Source organism: Acyrthosiphon pisum, chromosome A2 (assembly GCF_005508785.2).
Source record: "Acyrthosiphon pisum isolate AL4f chromosome A2, pea_aphid_22Mar2018_4r6ur, whole genome shotgun sequence".
Lineage (NCBI taxonomy): Eukaryota > Metazoa > Arthropoda > Insecta > Hemiptera > Aphididae > Acyrthosiphon > Acyrthosiphon pisum.
This window is the reverse complement of record NC_042495.1, coordinates 13,276,990-13,299,315: the sequence shown is the minus strand read 5'-3', so window position 1 is coordinate 13,299,315 and position 22,326 is coordinate 13,276,990. Positions and strand designations below refer to the sequence as shown.

Here is a 22,326-nt window from a genome sequence, read left to right as displayed (position 1 = left end):
ATAATAGTATACTTAAGAAGTTTCAAGTATACCCACGAAATATATTATACAATCACAACAAAATAACTAAAATAGTTATTCCAGGTTTTTAATATGTAATTTCGTCCAAATTTGAACTTAAAATGACTATAAAAATAAACTGTTTAAATGTATTTTTTGGATTTTTTGGTAACAGGATTAATTACTTACGTGGAATCTTGTTTTAAATTTTCAATTCTTAGATACAAAAGTCGAACATTTTATAAATTTTTAAATTTTAACTACAAAATAATTATTCAAATTAAAATTTGATAAATTTTGTCAAAATTCGATCTTTAAATGCTTATAAAAAAAAATTGTGCCTATGTATTTTTTTTATATTTTTCAACTGCTATTGTAACAATATATCAGGAGCCTTGTATTAAATTTTTACACTTTTTGGCCCAACAGATAAAACTTTATTGATATTTATAGAAAAAAAAAACTAAAAAAATTGAAAACTGACCATGTCTGTACACAGCTCAAAAAGAGTCAAATTATTTTCAAAATTTTATCGTATATAGAAAATGCTAATATAAACATCCAGTGAAATTTTCAAATATCTACAGTCATTCGTTTTTTAATTACAATAAAATAAGAAAATCGTCACATGAGAAATCGAGCGAATATCAAATGTTGTAAAAATATGAATTTCAAACGCTCATAAAAATTTAATTTGACTTTCTTGTAGACATTTTTTTTTGATAAAGGTAGACAATATTATTGGGAATCTTGTAATATATTTTCAAATCTTAGATTTAAAAAGAAAAATTTTTACGAATTCTTAACTCGAAATAATTTGCTAATTTTCGTGATTTTTACATATTTTCTCAACTTTTGTACTATAAATGCTAGTAAAAAAAAATTGTGACTATGGATTTTTAATATTTTTCAAATGTCATTGTAACAATATTATAGTAGGAGCCATGTTTTACATTTTCAAGTATTTTTACTCGACAAATAACGTTTTATTGACATTCATAGAAAAAAAAACTAATAAAATTGGAAACTGAAAATGTCCCTAAACAGTTCAAAACAAATCAAAATATTTTGAAAATGTTATCATGTATAGAAAATGTTGACATAAACATTCTGTCAAAATTTCACGTATCTACGGTCATTTGTTTTATAGTTACACCGAAAACCAAAATCGATTTCCTCGAAAACAGATTTTGCGTAAAATTCCCGTTTTTCCTTAATTTGTCTTTTGTTTTTCACGGCGCTTTTGAAAACTACTGGAGAATTTTTACTTTCGACCCCCCCAAAGTACCAACTAGTTTCACTTTCCTATCAGAAACAATACTGTTGAAGAAAATCCAAGCACTTTTACTGTCCTAAAAGGTGATGACAGAAACAAAAAAAAATGAATAATAATAAAAAAAACACACATTATTGTAAAATCAATACATTCATCGTTTCACTCAGAATCTAAAAGTATATCAACATAAGATTTCAATATTAACTACAAAAAAAAATAATAGTATAACTTTGTACTCAAGAACACAGTTAGTATATATAATCTATAAAATGAGTTAATATGTTATTTTAATCCTTATAATATCATAATTCATAGATAGGTTTAAGACATACTTGTAAACAACACAACGTAATTTAAAAAAATAATAAACATCATAATTTGTAACTTGAAGGGAAATATTTAATGACTTGTAAATAATTTGAATAGTAGAATCCATTATGTTTATCCGCGAATAAAGATTTCTGAATATTCTTGTATAGGAAGCGATTATTTATCAACATTATGATGCTTAAAGCAATTGGTTTTGGGAATCAATTAATCGTGCCATTATTCATTAGCATTATATATTTCAGTGAAACAAATTAAATTAATGAGATTAAAGTAATGTCTTAACACTTAATAAATTAATAACTAAAAAACATAAACAAATTGATAAAATTATATTATTTCAAATTTAAATTTAAATATAAGTGCTTTTAATTACTAAATTATTGATTAAATAATTACAATTTATCCAAAAGAATTTTTTTAATTATAAATTAAATTAAAAGGTATTATTTCTGGATTCACTAATTTATAATTTTCAAAAAATACTTTGGTACATTTTTAAGTATTTATTTAAAAAAAGTGGTAAAATATAGAAAAAAGTAACACAATGTAAATTTACAGAACAGACTGATTTAATACATTTATTACATTGTATATTATAATTGTAAAATAAAACAATCGTAAAACCAACAATATGACATAAATAGTATTTTTTAGTTTTTTTTCACTTATTTACACAAAGTCCAAAAATTATCTGCATATAGAGCGCAATTTAACGATGTTGATAAAAAAAAATGTAAAAATGAAAATTTCATACATATTGTCATATTGATATAATTGTAATTTGAAATTTGAAAACTTTAAACGTTGTCTCATGTTTATAAAATATATACTATACTATTTTTCTAACTAGGTATGTTCACAAATGGAGTATATTTCCTCGATTTTTTTTTCTATTAAAACTATACAAGTATGAAGACGATAATGTAAACAATCACGTAAATTGAGCTCTGCTCAGAATCGTCTTTTATATGCGATAAAAGTCTCGTCCAAAATGTAATATGATAGTAAACCCAACCCCTAGTAAGCCCTTCTCAAAACGGTGAACTAAGAAACATGCGAAGAATTTATATTTCTTTTAGTAGGTATATATATCTTTGTAGTATATCGAACATAATATTTAATACAATTTAAGTCTCAATATTACTAACCGAAATGTCAGCTTTAAGTCTATCTAATATCAAAAGTAGTTCAATGTATTTTAATATTATTTTTAAAACTTTCTATAGGACCATTTGTATAAGTTTAATTCTTAGCTTTTACGTACTTCCTTCAAAACGGAACTTCATAAGCGTTGTAATTTTTCGGATTGGTCCAAGTTACAGAATACTTTTTTATAATTAATTATTAAAATTACCCAAAATAACTTAATGCTTTTTAAATCCTAACTTCTTTAAAGTATTAATTATACTCAACATTATCAGTTGACTAGAAAAGAAAAAAAATTTAAAATAGGTGACTTTATAGACGTAAACCAATTGATTACAAAAAACGATCAATGCAAATAACTATCATTTTAAATTGCATCAAAAGAATTTTAAATCGCTTCTTAAAGATTACGAATAAAAAGAAAAAACTGAACGCATTAAAAAATCATACATTTTAAGAATTTAATGTGAACCAATTAACACTCATGAACAATTAAAATAATTTAAGCAAACTTTGACTCAGTACATTACAGAGTTGATAAAAATCTATACAGTGCGTTATATAAAGCCAGTGGATCGACGCACGGGCTACCGATTGTGCGGAATATTAATCTAGAAAATAAGGAAATGAATCTTGTTTCAAAAATGACGGTTTTCGATCAACTAAATAGGCATTTTCGAACACCAGATCATGTAAGTTCGACTTTGTTAAATTTAAAAAATATTCTGTGTGTCTTCAAAACTCTAGGTTCGTACCATTAACATTATATTATAATATACACATCGCACACATTATAATATACAACGGATTAATTAAATTGAATGTTAGCTGACTTGCGAGATGATGGACGAAAAATTGTTTTCGGAAGCAAATTGTATTTTTTCATGCACATAATATTTGGAGCGTTAATACAACTAAACGATGAGTACTGCAACGTCGCTGCAGAGTATAAAATATGCTCGACAGAGCGTGTGACGACTGATGAGTCAGGTACTCAGGTGTATGATACCCTACGTCATAATAGTGGTCGTGTACGATGCACGATGTAAATAGATAGAGTGGAACTGGTTATCGTAGAAATAGCACTTAAGTCGCGGCACATTTGTGAAGTAAAAATTTTACCCTATCATTGTGGTTAAGAGCAGAGCACGCCCTGCATGGGTGCAATATTATCAAACATAAAAGTATCGCTATATTATTCAGGGCCCTGCGTGGGCTCTTTTTGATATTTTAATGTTAAAGCAATTTATGAGCATTTTGAAATTTACAAACTTGCCATTGTTGTAATACTTTTATAATAGGTATTTATAATAATTATAGGTAGGTTTGTAATTATTACAGAAATAAAAAGCGGTTTCTAAAATGTACATATACATACATAAATATTATGTATACAGGGTGTATCTTATGCAGTATATACTGTAGCATAATGTATGACGTACAGGTGTACATTATTTACCATGTATTAATAGACTTATATTATTACCTATACTACAGTCTCGTGGGTCTCGAAATAATGTCGGGGGAGATTTTGTATCTAATCGAACTTTCAGCACTACTCCCCCTTGCCATAAGAACGGAGGCGTACAGCATATACTGACAATCGACATACATAAAAATAATAATTATTATTATTATTATTATTGTATGATGTGTTTTTCCATAATCCGGTGGTGTACCGAAAGGGGAGGGACAAATTGGCCATTCCGCCCGATCAGCCGTATTTTTTTATTAACATATTGCGTCATTACCTTCCTATGATAATATTATTATCATGATATGCAATGTCAAACACGCAGGGTCACATAAATACATAATATTTGTATCCAGACTGTGTATGGATGGACCATATAATATGGAGTAGTATATATTAGGCAATATTTGTATAAATCGATTGAATTCTATATAAGATTTTTTGTTGCTTCGCCTCCTCCTTCTTTTAGAAATCCTGGCTATACCAACGCCACTGCCATCATAATCCACAGTATACCTACATAATATAATAATAATTGTCATAATATCATATAATATTAAATAATTGTTGTTGTTGGGTTGCAGCGGCGGTGGCGGTTATTTCGACTAAGAGCGGATGAAGTTACCCCCATGATGCCCGTTATGCTGATCCAGCACCACTTATTGGCCGCTGACGTATTCGAGTGCTTTACCGTTCGGATGACGGTATCCCATTCACCGGCACACCGGGCAATGCGCTACTACCGTATCTGGATATACACGTGCAACACCGTGCTCATGGTGTGCGTCGTGTGCTTCGTGGTGATCGCCTACCAGCTGGTGGTGGCCGACCAGCGGCGGCACCTGGTGCCGGGCCTGGACCTGTGCCATCCCAGCCTGCTGTACGTGTACGCCGCGCTGTTCGTCCAGTGCACCGTGCTGCAGATCGTCGGCTTCCTGGGCGCTCGGTCCCTCAGCGAGCGGCTGCTCAACGTCTACTGGCTGCTGCTGCTCGGCCTCCTGGTCGGCGACGCCGTGCTGGGCGTCTACTGGGTGTACAGGTACGACAAGATGGTGGCCCGGCTGAAACCGGCGCTCCGGGACCGGCTGGCCGTCGACTACGGCCGAGACAAGCGGTTCACGGCCGTCTGGGACGACCTGCAACGCGACCACGAGTGTTGCGGCGTCAACGGGCCGCCGGACTTTTTCAACGTCACCGTGCAAGTGGGCGGTGAGTGTTACGTAATATTTTTCGTTGTTTGTGAGTCCATATCGGCGTCCACCGTGTCAAATATGGGTGTAGGAATATTGGTATGTGTCTATATGTATACGCACGGCGGAGGCAAAAGGGTCACTCACCGACCGCCGGCATGGGCGTAACTGTAGGATTTAATATATTATAGTTACAGGGGCTAGGACCTAGAAAACCAACGTACAAAATAATCCGTAGATGCAGAGCGTCAATAGAGTTTAGTAGTCACATAGTGAACTCCTGTAAAATCTAAGTTATTGAAAATAAACCATACAGTAAAAACGTCCCTCTGCCCTCGTTATTAAAATAATAGTAGATACCTATGTATAATATATATTTTATAAACGTATAATACGTACAAGTTGAGATGTAAATGTTTATAAAATACCATTATCGATAATTTTATAAGATAAGTACCTATAACTCTCTTTCTATGTTTATTATAGTTAGTTGACTCAATCTGTTTCGGGTAGTCAACCTGAAGTATGTCTTCATTCTCCCCATACATAAACTCGTGCATGGTACATTCACAGTATTAATTTATTATAATACACCTAAATAGTAAATAATTACTAGCTGATCCTACACACTTCGCTGCCCGTAAAAAATGGGAACTCTTAAAAAAAATGTCGATTGGTCAACTCGTTGTGTGTGTAACTTGCTGCAGTAAGTGTAACTCAACCCCCGACCCCCTGGTAGGAAATGTGCGAAAATTCGATTTGATGCATGCTTTTACCTGATCTGACCGAATAACCAATACAACCAATGATACAACCAACAATGAAATTTTTTTTTTATTTTAGTTATTTTATCTCATTTATTTTAATTAGATATAATTTTAAAACGTAATATTAAAACGCTAGAACTATTAAGATTCACCACCCTTTAAAAATAACCTCTATATTTGCAACACGATACCCCCTAAATTCGGCAATCCACGCAATATGGATAGACATACGGTCGCACTATACCTATATTATATAATATTTTTGATCGATACTGTAGATTTTCTTTAAGCAGTGTTATAATTGGTATATTTTATACGTCACCGAACTTTTTTCGTGTCATGATTTAATTTGGTTCTGTGGGAGGCACAAAATGTTTATATATGCGTCGAATATAATAATATAGATGCACACAAATAATCTACGTCGTCATCGTCCGTTAGTAACCCCCACTATTATAGGCCTTTCCTCATTGGGTCACACCAAGTTCGCAAATTATTATTATTATTATTATGCATGTTTGTGTGGGAGGACGTTGTATAAGTATACTTAGTTTTCACGTTCGACAATAAATTATTAGGACGATGTATTATTTAGGTACACCGTATAAAATATTCTAGAATCCAAAATTTCGAATACGATTTCAACCCAAATACACAACAAAATATATTCGTACGCATATATAATATATTATAATGACGAACGCATTTTCAACACGATCAATTTTGCATGACTAGTGTGTGTCACTATAAACGCTTATAATATGGACTGATGCCATCTATCTGCACGTCCGAGCCTCCCAACAGGAATATCAGTTATTTTTACCAAAACACACTCAAACGCTCACAAATCGATATCGATATTATATGATGGATGATACACATTTAAACATTTAAGGTCAAATCTATCCAAATACATTCTTAGCAACTGCGCTTCTGATGTATTCTTACTCTATATTATTGAATAAACATTTTAATATTTTAAATCAATTATTCCAAGCATACTATTTTACTTTTATGGTTATTATGCTAATAATTAACGATGATCATTTATATTAGGGAAATAAAAAATAAGCGGTGACTCGTTATTTGTTAACCTTAAGTTAATTTAATAATAATTTAAATTTAAAATCGTATACGTTATACAAAAACGTATATGTATATCCTAATCAATAACTACATAATACCATGTGTATATAATATAAAATAGAAGAATTGTTATTTGTTCTGTTATGCCTACCTATTAAATAATAAAAACAAAATTACGAAAAAATGTATGACACATTTTCAAAAAACCTAAATTCTGTAAAAGATTTATGATTCTAGACCTCGTTAGAAATTCTAGTTAAGCTACGTTATTAATTACAATGTCTCTTGCGTTATAAATGGATACCGGAATATACAGGCTTAATTATTCAGCAGTTATTGCATACGGACACGTATAGACCTATATCTTCGAACTTTCTCGACGGCTGTAAGTCATACTCGTTGGACTACTATTTAGAGTACTACATAACTGTAATTCAATGTACTTTCAATGATAATTAATTTTCATTCTTAAATAAATAACATTTTAAAAGCATAGACTAAAATTGGGTAGCGGGATACGGGAAATATGATATAATAATACATTTATTTGTATACCTACATGAAAATTATTTTAGTTTAGGTATAATAATATTAATATAAGGTGTGGGTAATTGTATGAAATAATTATAATATGTATTTTCATTTATTTTTTTATTTTTAAAACTATAATACTAATTGAGAACCTTATTAGTTAATTCCGTGCCTGGTTCAATTTTGAAAAAAATATTAAAATAAAAAGTGCGAGGTACATTAGCACCAGATAACAGCATATCAGAGAAAATAATGGATAGCCGCATAGAAGAAGTAATGCCTATGCCTCGTGCAACGGCTCAAAATCGGTAAAAAAAATAGCATATTGTTATTCTAAAAACTATGTTTAGATAGAATCCTCTACAAGTACAATCCCATACAACATTTTCAAAAAAAACACAATTTATATATAAAAGTTATGATCTGCAATGTCTCCAATCATATTATAGTTTAATAATAGGTCGTCATGTGTAAAATAGTAACATAGCTTGTAAAAAAAATGTTTAGGTAAATTTTCAGATCTTTCTACTTACAAGTATTTTATTATACCTACCTAAATCAAAATGTAAACAATATTATAAAAAAAATTTTTGAGATTTTTGAATAAAAGTTAGCTTAACATTTAAATAATTAAAAAAGTTTCTAATAAATCATCAAGTCATACAAATTTTAATCCAAAATTATTAAGTAAAAATCAAATAACATGATAATGTTAAGTGTGTTAAAATTATAGATACTACCTGTCGAAATTTATTTATGATTAAAATATATATTAATATTGATAATCGAGTACCTACTTTTCTAGATATATTGTTTTCTAAAATGTATCAAAATAACCAAAATTGATAAACCCAAATTACAATTAAAAACGTTTGTTTGAAATTGCCGTAAATGGTACAATTAATGTAATTCATATACTGAACCATTTAAAATATTATCTGTTCTTAATATCACCTGCCTTCAATTCCTAACCCATATGGCTATATAGAGGAGGAATATTAATAAAGACAAAAGCTTCAAGCTTTTATAGGAAAAATAGATACAAATTCAAATTTAAGACTAATATAGCAATATATATATATATATAGGTACATACAATTAATGCACAATGCATAGAGTTTAAATATAAAATATTATTATGTAGGCACTTAAAGATATATTGATATGAAAGAATTTAACTTTGATATTGTATCAATTGACAATCATCACAAGATTCAATAAAAATGACAAAATATCCAGAAACAAAATCAACTGAAGAGTGTTAACCAAATCTAGTTGCTAGAATGAGCTTGAATTTGTTTAAAAACTAATTCATACAAGGTACAACACCACAAGAATATTTTATATTAAAATGAGTAAAATTTAAAAATAATATAGGTACGTAGGTTGTACATAAAACAAAAAATACAATGCAAGCATTTAAGTCTAAATAGACATAATCCGATAATCGAATCTGTTTGTACAGGATTGGAGGAACGCAAATACCATAAACAATACAGTATAATATTTTATATAAATTGAACGAAAATCATCGCTTACCTTGTATTTTGTTTAAATAACAATTTTAATATTTTCACGCCATACATTGAAATGTTTGCGTGTCGCTGGTCTCCGCTTCCGTGTAAAAAAACCAAGTGTTTATAATCGTCATAAGAAAAACTTAGAGTAAATTATCGTCGTGTTTTTTTTAACCATGATACCTATGTTTTTTTTTCGAGAAAATCGAAATTTAGAACAATTACATAATTCTTTTCCCCTCTAGAATAAAAATTAAATTAGGTATGCTTAAATCCAAAAAAAAAATTGTTTGTAGATCCAACGCTAAGTATACTACATTATAAGAAAATGAATATCAAAATATAGCATTTATTTTTAATAATATAATTTTAATACAAAAAGAAACTTGATTACTATAATATCTTTAGTAATAAATAATAATATTGCCATATTAATTAGTTATTTTTCTGTTGTCCATTTAACAATGGAATAATTATTGTTTCTTAAAAAATACTGTTATACATTTCATACTTTAAATAAAATTAAAAGTTGAAACTAATATTTTACGTATAATATAGTTAAATACAATAAGTACCAGAAACTACAATAAAATTACAATGTAAAATACGATTATTATAACCTAAAATGTATAAATTATAGTCAAAGGTACCTGGGTTATGGTTGTAAATTAAAAAAATATATGGAACATTTAAAAAGATTAAATCTTGTTTCTTGTGTAATACTGCTTAAAATTATGGAATTTTGCAACACGTATTATTCTAGTTCCAACTTACTATGGGAGGTAAACAAAAACTTATACACTTCGCAAAAATATTTAAAAATATATTTGAATTTTAGAAACATATAAATTATAATCTAATTATAGATACTATACTTCATACTATAAGTAACAACTAGCAAAATACAATAATATTTTTTCTATAATGTAAGTTAAAATTATAATGATTTTTGTTTTAATGCAAATAGATTTGATTTGATAATCATTGTAAATGTTAATGTAATACAAAAATAAATAATCTGAAATCTATCTTTATTAAATACATTTCTTCAAGAAACTTAAGCTAAAAAAAAATATAAAAGTAATAAGTAGGTACTTATATAGAAAATATGTGATTGTATTATTTCATATTTTCCACTAAGTATAGATTTGTGATAACCATTCAATAGTTTGAAATAGGTAGCATTTATTCCATTCTTAATAATAGTGCTTTGCGACCGTACGGGTTTCGAAAAATAGGCAATTATATTTTATTTTGTCAACAGTAAAATATTTGAAATAAAAATTGTATTGAAGGCGAACAGTGATAATATAAATAAATAATTTAATTATTTTGCGAACAACTTCAGTAAGTTATTCAGTCCTTGCTATTTTTCATATTAAACATTAAAGTGAGATTTTGAAAATATATACATGACAACTTACTGTCAGGGGTAAACTTCAAAGCTCCAACTGTTTTGCGGCTATATTTTAGTACCTACTTAGTTTGGTCAACACTAATTTAACGAAGGGCTATATAGCCTTTACGTATATCACAGACCTTGGACCTATTTAGAAGCCAATGTTACAGCGCTTTTATTATTTCCTACATGAGCTGTACCTATATTATGTATTATTAATTTATGCAACCCGTATAATACAATAATAAGGGTATAGGTAGTTATATCATGAATAAATTGTAGAGTTCGGAAAAATATATTATACTCTCTGACAAATTGTTGAATATAAATGCAATATATTTTTATTACTTTCCAGTTGAACACTTTGTCGATTACACGACAGTTCTCCCGGATAGCTGCTGCTACCATAAGCCAGAGGCAGTAGCGTCACCATTCCGAAGGGACTACTGGCAGCCACAGACAACAACTGCTGCTGTATGGACCACGGTCCAGGCGGAAGAGCACGAAAATTTGGAAGAGATGCCCATTAAGTGTCGGCTCAATTCATACCGGTACTACTATCCCGGATGCGAACGGGCGCTAATGGCGTGGATACGAAGAAGTGCCGACGTCCTGTTCGTCCTCGGTTACTGTGTCATATCATTTTTGAAACTGTGTTTTCTAGGCATTCTGAGGTAAACTGGACCTAGACGAGTGTTGTAGTATTTTATTCCGCAAGGATCAATTTGATCTTATATCCGTACAATTATAGATTAAACAAGGATATATCCTGAATATTGATGAATATATATTATACAGCTATACAGCATATATATACAAATAGGCAGTGCGTATACGTGTATACATTATTCATCACACTTCTCTGCGAACACAACATCTTATTCAATTTCTAAGTAGCATTATTTTGTTCCTTTTGTATTTAAATGAGCGTAGGTATTGACTTATTGCGTTTTCCAACACTGCGGTCGCTGTCGTTGATATTAAAATATATATATTATACGAAATAAATTCAATAGAATAATTAGTCTTACTACTTATTATGTATCTTTATAAATATTGCCTTATATAAACATCTTATGAATAAACTGCTTGATAAATAAGTCCAGAAATGTTGAATCACTTAGAATAGAAATGTATTTAACAAGAATTAAAAACCTACCTTTTTAACTATTTACTAATCTATTGTACATAGATAGGTAATTCATTTTAATACTGCACTGCGTTATTGATTTTCGAATTAGTCGAAATAGGTACTCTAAATGTTTCATATCTATAAATATAATATCTATTCTTCATATATCTATAAAAAAAATTCAATCATATATAGATTAGACGAGAACACAAATTGAATTTAATGATCCTTATTACGAATTTAAATATTCAAATATTTAGTGATTTATTCTAAAGACATTTTTTAAAATACTTAAATGAATTTCCAACAAAATCGTTAACATTTTTGTTTTGTTTGACTTTGTGATTAAAATATTTATTTTTACAGGTATGAAATTCGAGAAATGATCCAAAAAATAAAAATACTTCATGGAGATACAGCACGACTAGAATTAGTCAATGTACCCCAACAAGCTACAGGGAAGTTGTTACAAAAAGTTGAACATAATGGTAGCGTAGTACGTGTATCTACTCCTATGAGACAAGACAGTCAGATAGGTTAGTACAATATTTCTGAGTGTATGTTATATACCTATATTATGCTTTATAGTAATAAAACAATTTATTTTATCGATAATTCTCCAGCTAGAATTTCAAATACATAATGAATAAAGATATTAAATTTAAATTCTAATTTCAGAAGGAAGTTTAGATGCAGTGAAACCACTTTTAAAAGGTCGTTCAATAGAAGCGACATTCAGGGTAAAGTCCTCGAACACGGACGGCAACGAATCAGACACTAATAGCCACAGTGCGTTATTATTGTGTGATGACAAACGATTGACAGGCTCATCTAGTAAGAGTAATTACGAACTTCACGAGTTAAAAGATGTAAACCGACTACTAACCACCAGACATAAGAATCAAATATGACTACGAAGATGCGTGGCCGCTTGGTTCCGATTGATTGACAGTAACCAAAAATTCACATTGTTGGCGACACCAAAACCGCATACAATTTATTAAACAAAAAATAAAAAATAAACAATAAAATATTATTAATATTGGAAGATACATTTTTTACGTGATACTTACATTAAATTAATTCAAAATGAACAAAAAAGAATACCTACTATAAAAATAGATTTCGAAATAAAAAATAAAAATAGTGAAAAAAATTTTAAAAAAATTATAATTTGTCACTATACAAGTACACAAAATAAATAATTTAGAACATCGTAAACACTTATTAACTGATTAACTGCAAGGCATAAATGTGATTGGAGTAGACTACATGGTGCTACATGTCAATAAATTGATTAAGTGTAACAATAATAATTAATAAAAGAAATGTTTAATGATTAAAATCAACTTATAAAAACATGTAGGTATGTGGTTATGTTGAATTAATTTTATGAATCATCCATTGATTGTGTTCGAAGGATTTTCATTACCTCAATATCTTTTTTGTAGATACCTACTTATTTCAAATTTAATATTTTTTTTCTTCAAATTCTATTACATCATTAATTGAATCCTTAGGTATATTCTGCCTTAACTTTTTGTGATAGTGACATTAATTGGTCGATTTTAAAAATAAAGTCAACTTTTGTAAGTAAAATATAATTTGGAATTTGGTACTCCTTAAATAAATTGTATAAAGATAAATTATAGTAATACATTTTATTTCCAACTATTACACTAAAGATTGAATGAGCCAAACTTCTATATTTTATTTAATATAATAACTAAATAGTGAATAACAATTTTTCCAGCAATCTATTGGCAACCTAATGTAAATGTTTCTTTCATTCAAAATTTTTTTTTTTTTGTGAACTCAGAAGTTTTAATATTTTACAATTTTGAGAAATATTGCTAGCAAAACATTTAAATAGATTTAATCTATAGGGATTGAAATATTTGTTTAAGTGTCTAAAGAGATATGAGTACAGTATTACTTTTCTAGTACCTACTTCTTAAAAGGAAAACGTCCTACATAATTGTTATTACCTATATGAATTTATAAACACAAATATAATATACCTAACGACAAATAATTATATACTCTCATTAAACCTTGAATGTATTTGAACCATATGAATATTGTTTTTACACACCTCTGGTGACCAGTTTTTATATTTTAACTAAATTAAATTCTATTTGTCTTGTTTTCAATTAATGTATCATAAATGCCTATGGTATATGGTTATCCAACAAGTCTACTTAGATAATATATTATAATCCCCTGTGGGACACATAAGAAAAGATCTACAAACTCGATAGAAGTTTAATTCGAGTAGCTCAAATGGGATACCTACCTCAATAGATTAAATTGAATAGATACGAATTGTTTAAATAACGATTTTGAAAAGATTAACTATCTAGTCAGAAAAATAAATGATTTTACTTACAGTAAAAATATGATTAGGTACTTACTTTCAAATTTCAATAAACTAAAAAGCATTCAATATGCTAACAAGTACATAAAAACATAAAAACTAAAAAAACTACATAAAAACTCAATTTTGCAGTTAAATTTATATAGGTACATAAATACCAACTAAACCTAATTTCCTTATTATTATAACTATTTAATTGTTGAAAATCTAAAACAAGATCATTACAACCTACTTATTTCTAATTTATTATAAAATAGTTATACTTCTTATCTTAAATGTTTTAGTTTTCCAATGGAGCTAAATTTTATAATACTGTTAATTCTAATTATGTATAGCCTATTTTCTTGTGTCATGGACTTGTCGCTTCCCAATTGTCTTTAATACAATCATGAAAATGTATGTAAAAGTTTGACTGTACTAGCGAAATCGTGGTTAGGTATGTTTTATTTGTTATTAATTAAAAATAAAATGTTAAAATGTTTGTTGTACAATAAATGTTGTAAACTTTGTACTATTATTTTTTAAGCATTCCTAGAGCTATTATAATTATTATTAATATTATTATTAAAATAATAATGATTTATCAATATTGTTTTTTATCATAATCTGAAACACCTATCCTTCATTTTCCTATCATATTATATACTATTATTCTGCTAATCTTGACACATAAACAATAATAAATAAATAGTGTTATAAGTATCTATTTTAAATAAGCTTCAAATTTAATTGTTTGTAATTATTTATACTATAGTTATTAATTACCTATTAATAAAGTTATAACTTATAAGTTTTAACTAACCTTTAAATCTTCATCAACTTGAAGCACATAGTCTATATTACTACCACCAATTACTACCTAGATCTCAAAATAAAAATATTAAGTTAATTATTTTAAAATATTAACGAAAAAGTTTAATATACATACAGGAGATTTTGTAGACTTTTTCATACTCTTTTTCACTTCAAAAATTGATTTTGATGTAGAAGACAATTTTGAATAATATTCCATTGCAATTTTACTTCCAACCAAAGAGTTATTTTTCAATAAAGAAATGTCTAAAAAAATAATAATTATAAATAAATAAAATATATGAACAATGAATTTCTTCATCAAATTGCATATTTTCTATTATTTTTACTAGTATCCATGGAAAGTCCTTTTGTCAGTCGACTAACTTCACTCAGAACAAAAGGAGTAATATTTTTTCCCACGATTCCTTGTTTTTCACACATCTGACGAGCATTTTTTATTGCTTTGTCAATTTCAGTTTCTTTGAAAAGTTAAATCATGTTACTTATTAGTCATATTGTATTATTATACTCTATTTTCATATGAAAATAAATATAATACAAAATATATTTACTTTTTATTCTTTCTTCTAGTATTGGAACAGCTAACAGAACACCAGATCCTGTATTTTGACATTGTTCTAGAAGGCCAGCTGCTTCACAGGGCGAAGTTACATTACATACAGACTTATATCCGCTTTGTTTAGTATAAAATGCAGGAAATTCTCCATTTGAATCATATGAAGCAACACAGACACCCACAGTTTCCTTTAATTTAAATAGTCAATTAGTGAAGTATGTGTTTGTCATAATTATTCCAAAATGACACTACATAAATACTTACAAGGTATTCTAAAGTTCGTCCTATATCAAGTATAGATTTTATACCAGCAGAAACAACCATTATTGCACATCTGGACAACTCAATTAAATCAGCACTTACATCCAAGGAATTTTGACCATCTATATGAACTCCGCCAATTCCACCTAAATATAACAAAAATCAATTATCTAACATTAATATGTTTTTAATATTTTTCAACATTATTTGAAATTTTTACAATGTACATAGGTAAATAATATTTACTAAATTTTAAGTTTAGAATTAATTATGCCAGTAACATACCAGTAACAAAGAATTTTATGCCCAAAGCATTAGCGACAACTAATGTACCGGATACTGTGGTGCCACCATTTAAACCCTATAGTGATAGGTAGTTAAAACATTACAATGCAGTAGTAATTAGGGTTTGTTTTAATAATAAATTGTATACTTATTTAAAAATATAATATATATGAAGATATTTTATGATTTACTTGGCTGAGCACATAAGGAAAATCTCTCCTTGAAACTTTGACTGTTTTTTTCTCAGCTGATAAGCCAAGAACATTGATTTGTTCAGGACTCATACCGGCTTTAACTCTCCCATTAATTATACCAATTGTAGCTGGAATTATGTTCTATACAGAAAAAATATGAATTACAAAATAAACTATATAATAGGTATGTATATTATTAAACCTATTGGCTATTGGGATTTCTATTCAGTTATAATAATTACATGTGACTTGATGATGTGTTCCATTTCCAAAGCAGTCTCCACATTTTTCGGGAATGGTAATCCGTGAGTTATAAGAGCTGATTCTAATGCAATTACTGGTTTTTGCTTATTCAGAGCGTTTTTAACTTCAGGGGTGACATCTATAGAATTTCTAGAAAAATATCGGCAAACATACTTGAAATTTCCCTTCATAATGAAACTGTAGTGCTATTATATTGTATTCCAAATATTACAACTTATACGTTATACAGTAATGAACGAACAACAAATTCAAAACTGGTAGATAGGTATATACAAATAAATTGTAGAGCACTGGTAGCTATAATCACTATAATAGGTAAGGCATGAGGTTTGGTATAGAGATAAAACACTTATGAGAACATTCAACTGTATATATTTTACTATACTCATTATAGCATAATAATCATATCTAATTAATTCAATTAACATCCAATTGTTTGACCTTTGTAGTCTGTACACAAATAGATAAGCTAGCATATAGTAGGAAAGTAGATTAACAAATATTAAAAAATATGATGATAAAAAAATAATAATTACATAGATATCTAATGGAAATACAAAAAAACAATCAGTAGGTATTCGATGTTTTTTTGTATACTGCTGGTAGTTGTAGATAAGTAATATTATAATTATGTTCAATGTTGTTATAGGTACATAATTATTATTTCCTTCAAACTATATTACTCAAATACCACCCACAAGTTACAACTCACAGGGGTGCAGTCTACTTCAATATTTTGACTGATATATTAATATTTAAGACGTCAATAATAAATTTAAACAGAATTAACCAATTTATACAAGTTTTACATTCATCATAATATTATTAATTTACCATTACTTTTTTTGTAGGATACCTACTACTTAGCAGGTATAACATTGAGACCAGATACCTAGATATTTAAAATTATGGTTTTACTCGGCAAGTAGGTACCTCGGTAACACTGCAGTCTGCTGTAAATGTCAACTACTCGGGTGTACCTTGAAGTTGAGTAGGTCACTGCAATAGACATGCAATAGAATTTTTATTTTTTATTTTTATGAGAAAATATACAATTTATATCATGTTCATAACTCATAGTGCGTATATTATGTGGGTTAAAAAAAAAATAGAACATGAGTTACATAGTTTGGGGAAAGAAGCCACACAGTGGCGCAAATAGGAAAAATGTTTAGAGGGGGCTCAAGCCCCAACACATTTTTTTTTAAATTATAATTTATAGGTACATACTTTTAAGAATGGTATACTATTATTTTTTGAGGGGGCTTTGAGTGATTTTGGAGGGCTAAGCCCCCTGAGCCCCCCCCCCTATTTGCGCCACTGAAGCCACCCACACTTTCAATTTGATTTGATCTTGTGTATTTTTATTTTTTTTTTTAATGTAATAAATCTCAGCACCATTTTCATTTAAGTTGCATTGGGGGGCTATACCTGGGATTGTGATGGATGATAAGTTCTTGATGAGAGGATTTGAATGAGTAGATAGATGGTAATGACATTTTCCATAAGAACATTTAGCTTTGTCGTGAATTTTTTTTAAGTTACAATCTATGTGTAGAGTATGGTTTGATATATATGGAGGAACATTTACTTATTTTCTTAAGGTCATATTTTTAATAACTTATATCTTATTTAGATTGGACTTTTTAGCATTTTCCATAGATGGAGTCCGCATGTTCAGATGCGTTTTAATAAGGTTTTGAACATAAGGAGTTTGATATTATAGAGGTGACTTTATAACCAATTAAATGTACATGTAGCCGATTGTTTTTAAGGATAGTCTTTTTTCACTTAAATGTTGAGCCCAAGTTCGATCAAGTGTTAGACTAAGGTATTTTACTGAAACATTTGTATTTAATGTTAAATTATTAAGCATCGAAAACCATTTTTACAGTATTTGGACAGTTATATTTTTTAATCAAAATTCAAAATAATTATAGTAGGTACTATTGTACTAAATATACTGTATATGTCATCAAAATGTATATTGCTATTAATTATAGTAATTTATTCCACTAATAGTAACATGATAGGCATCAATGGCATGCCAAAGTTGGACTATTGTCTCAATACCAAAATGTGTGGGTGGGTTCCAGACAATGGATTTTGTACTAAAACTTTTTTAATAATATTTATATCATACAGTACAAGAAAAAAATGTACACTAAAAGTTGAGGGTGGATGGTCATTGGTCAAATGGTATAGTTTGCCTCAGGTCTGAAAATTGTTCTGTTCATCATTAAGTCATACAATATAAATAGCCATTAAGCAAGAGCTTAAAATTAGTCCAAATATTTTGAAATTTCATTGAGTATAGAAAATGATAATTTAAGTAACAGACAACAGTAGAATGTTTCAAGTTAAAAAAAACTTAAACTAAAACTAACAATTTTCAACACTTAGAGCAAAAAAAATATAGTATATATTTTGTTAATTAAACCATGACATATGGTTTGAGAGAAGAGGGATAGTGTGCATTCACCACTTTCTTTTCAATATCAATATGTGTTTTGAATCTGATATTGAGTCAGTATAGTAACTATAAAGTATGTATTTATTACTATTAAAATAAATTCTGGATGTGTTAACTGTTCAGACAACTAATACCAAAACTACCTAGAGAAAACTGATATATATATATTATATTATGTGTATATTATATAAATATATATATATATTATTATATAATGTATTGATGGTAATATATTATATTATATTATATTAGAAAGATCAAAGAACCATGAATACATAACATTAAAGTAATTTCTCTAGTGTTCGTGAGTATTCAGTAAGCTACTCTAACCAGTAATATTGTCGAATACATCCAAGCATAGAGTAACTATGGGTACAATGTACAGTGATTATCTTGGGTCAAACAATAACAAATTTATTACTTACAAGTTATAAGTTATAACTCCTAGTCTTTATAAACGAGAAATACCACATTATAATATATATTATGTATAACCAGTACCGCAATAACCTAAAGACTATGGGGTAGTCAAATAGCACTGTAGAATACATTATGGACACAAAATGACCTTTATGTCTAGATTTGAGTGTAATCTCTTTTGCTCTGGAACATAAAAATCATAATTGATACATTACTGACTGTAACAGATAATTACATAAATAAGTACCTCCCAAAACCAGCTAACTTTGTAGAGCTATATCTCGCCATGGAAGTAGAATGAGGGGTCTATAGCCCCATTGAATTTGGTTTAGCCCCCCTCGTGTAAATTTTAGATTCTGAGTGGAACGATGAATGTATTGATTTTACAATGATGTGTGTTTTTTTATTTTTTTTATTTTTTTATTTTTTATTTTATTTTTTATTTTTGTGTCTGTCATCACGGTTTGGGGCAGTAAAAATGCTTCGATTTTCTTCAACGGTATCTTGTTTGATGGGAAAGTGAATCTAGTTGGTGTATTCGGGAGGTGTATTCAAAATTTGAAATTTCCAATAGTTTTCAAAAGCGCCGTGAAAAACAAAAGAAAAATTAAGGAAAAACGGGAATTTTTACGCAAAAGCTGTTTTCGAGAAAATCAATTTTGGTTTTTGGTGTAACTTTAAAACAAATAACCGTAGATACTTGAAATCCTCCCTGGTTGTTTATATTAGCATTTTCTATACACCATATAACAAAAATATTAAAAATCCATAGTCACAATTTTTTTTATTAGCATTTATAGTTCAAAAATTGAGAAAATATGTAAAAATCACGAAAATTAGCAAATTATTTCGAGTTAAGAATTCGTAAAAATTTTTCTTTTTAAATCTAAGATTTGAAAATATATTACAAGATTCCCAATAATATTGTCTACCTTTATCAAAAAAAAATGTCTACAAGAAAATCAAATTAAATTTTTATGAGCGTTTGAAATTCATATTTTTACAACATTTGATATTCGCTCGATTTCTCATGTGACGATTTTCTTATTTTATTGAAATTAAAAAACGAATGACTGTAGATATTTGAAAATTTCACTGGATGTTTATATTAGCATTTTCTATATACAATAAAATTTTGAAAATAATTTGACTCTTTTTGAGCTGTGTACAGACATGGTCAGTTTTCAATTTTTTTAGTTTTTTTTTCTATAAATATCAATAAAGTTTTATCTGTTGGGCCAAAAAGTGTAAAAATTTAATACAAGGCTCCTGATATATTGTTACAATAGCAGTTGAAAAATATAAAAAAAATACATAGGCACAATTTTTTTTTATAAGCATTTAAAGATCGAATTTTGACAAAATTTATCAAATTTTAATTTGAATAATTATTTTGTAGTTAAAAATTTATAAAATGTTCGACTTTTGTATCTAAGAATTGAAAATTTAAAACAAGATTCCACGTAAGTAATTAATCCTGTTACCAAAAAATCTAAAAAATACATTTAAACAGTTTATTTTTATAGTCATTTTAAGTTCAAATTTGGACGAAATTACATATTAAAAACCTGGAATAACTATTTTAGTTATTTTGTTGTGATTGTATAATATATTTCGTGGGTATACTTGAAACTTCTTAAGTATACTATTATATATCTATGATAGTATCACGGTTTGTTGTTGATGTATAACAAGTACCTTATAAGTACCTTATGGATATTGTGATATGATTAATTTGGAATTTATTGTAGATACCTACCTATTATTGGTCAATTTTTTTTTTAATACCATAGATAAGTATATAATATGTTAATCTTTTACCTAGACTGAAATACTGTCTCCGCTCAGATTCGTTTTTCTTATACAGTGATATTATATCATTGAATTCAAATTTAATACTATCCATTATACAGTGACCCACTTGTAACCTACTGTACAGCAGAGCGACATTCAGTTACCCACCTTTTTTATAAATACATTTTAATATTTTATTTTAGATTATTTTTATTATATTTACAAATTTAGGTTTGGGTGGTTACTAATTAATATCTTAATTAGTCATTGGTTAAATAAAAATGGATTTTCAATTAAGATTAGCTATTAACATAAATACATACTAATATTACTTTTAACGTCTTATCAAAATGTTAATGCGTTAGATTAATTGGATCAAATTATAAAGTAGATTACTATCATAATTAAACGCATAAAATTAACTTTGTAAGCTACATTGAACATTTTCTTGGCCCATAGCCTAAATGCCTAATATTCATAAATATCGAGATGTCTTATAAATGTCAAAACAGAAGCACTAAGTTTGTTTTAAGCGTGCAATTTCAGAATATAATTTTTTACTTTTAGAAAATACCTAACTATTTCTCAAGTCTTGGCAAGTTGAACATAATACTTATTAATTTAATTAATTAATTAATAACGTTCACAAATACACATTAAAACATCATTGTTAATTTTTACTTTTATAATTATTGTTTGGAAACTTTTGAAATGGGTAAATTTTGAATATGAAAAAAACTTGTTACATAGATCGAGCTTTTGAAATTGGTTTTTAGTTTGACGTAAAAAATGATCTGCACAGGAGAGCTGTCATGTAAATAGATCAATGGATAAAGGAGGGGGGAATGAGCTATAGCGTATTCGTCAATCGTTTCCTACGTGATTTTCCCGTGCATGATGTTTGACGTAAATGTCAAATATAATCTCACATAAAGGAAATCTATCCAATAGAATGATGGTTAAGCTCACACATGTGTTAAGGGATTTTTTTTTTTAATTTAATTTGATTTTTATTTCTTCCGGGTGTAGATTTTATTG

General features: G+C 28.2%; 2 protein-coding genes across 3 annotated transcripts; one reads left to right on the top strand and one right to left on the bottom strand.

Annotated features, from left to right (window-relative positions):
• The first annotated feature begins 3,210 nt into the window (after positions 1-3,210).
• On the top strand, positions 3,211-12,953 carry LOC100569714. The gene is made up of 5 exons (XM_016802802.2): positions 3,211-3,444; positions 4,811-5,435; positions 11,072-11,390; positions 12,215-12,384; positions 12,527-12,953. Exons 1-5 carry the CDS (start codon positions 3,379-3,381, stop codon positions 12,757-12,759), a joined length of 1,413 nt encoding a protein of 470 aa, XP_016658291.2. The 5' UTR covers positions 3,211-3,378; the 3' UTR covers positions 12,760-12,953.
• LOC100165128 (pseudouridine-5'-phosphate glycosidase) lies at positions 11,372-17,049 on the bottom strand. Of its 2 annotated transcripts, XM_001952481.5 has the most exons (9): positions 16,580-17,049; positions 16,335-16,478; positions 16,144-16,219; positions 15,862-16,004; positions 15,593-15,785; positions 15,368-15,499; positions 15,154-15,284; positions 15,028-15,084; positions 11,372-12,016 (listed from the first exon to the last, which is right to left on the bottom strand). In XM_001952481.5, the coding sequence occupies exons 1-9, from the start codon at positions 16,769-16,771 to the stop codon at positions 12,002-12,004; spliced, it is 1,083 nt and encodes a 360-aa protein (XP_001952516.2). In that variant the 5' UTR covers positions 16,772-17,049; the 3' UTR covers positions 11,372-12,001. The 2 variants fall into 2 exon arrangements, with proteins under 2 accessions (XP_001952516.2, XP_008181047.1); XM_008182825.3 differs by lacking the exon at positions 11,372-12,016 and having other exon boundaries at positions 15,013-15,090; positions 16,580-17,047.
• Between the last annotated feature and the right edge of the window lie 5,277 nt (positions 17,050-22,326).

Coding starts and splice junctions, on each gene's coding strand:
- LOC100569714 (XM_016802802.2), top strand. CDS start 3,379: ATGAATCTTGTTTCAAAAATGACGGTTTTCGATCAACTAAATAGGCAT. Junction 3,445..4,810: donor ATTTTCGAACACCAGATCAT/GTAAGTTCGACT, acceptor GTTGGGTTGCAG/CGGCGGTGGCGGTTATTTCG. Junction 11,391..12,214: donor TGTTTTCTAGGCATTCTGAG/GTAAACTGGACC, acceptor TTATTTTTACAG/GTATGAAATTCGAGAAATGA.
- LOC100165128 (XM_001952481.5), bottom strand. CDS start 16,771: ATGAAGGGAAATTTCAAGTATGTTTGCCGATATTTTTCTAGAAATTCT. Junction 15,786..15,861: donor GACGAACTTTAGAATACCTT/GTAAGTATTTAT, acceptor TTTAAATTAAAG/GAAACTGTGGGTGTCTGTGT. Junction 15,085..15,153: donor AAAAGTCTACAAAATCTCCT/GTATGTATATTA, acceptor TTTGAGATCTAG/GTAGTAATTGGTGGTAGTAA.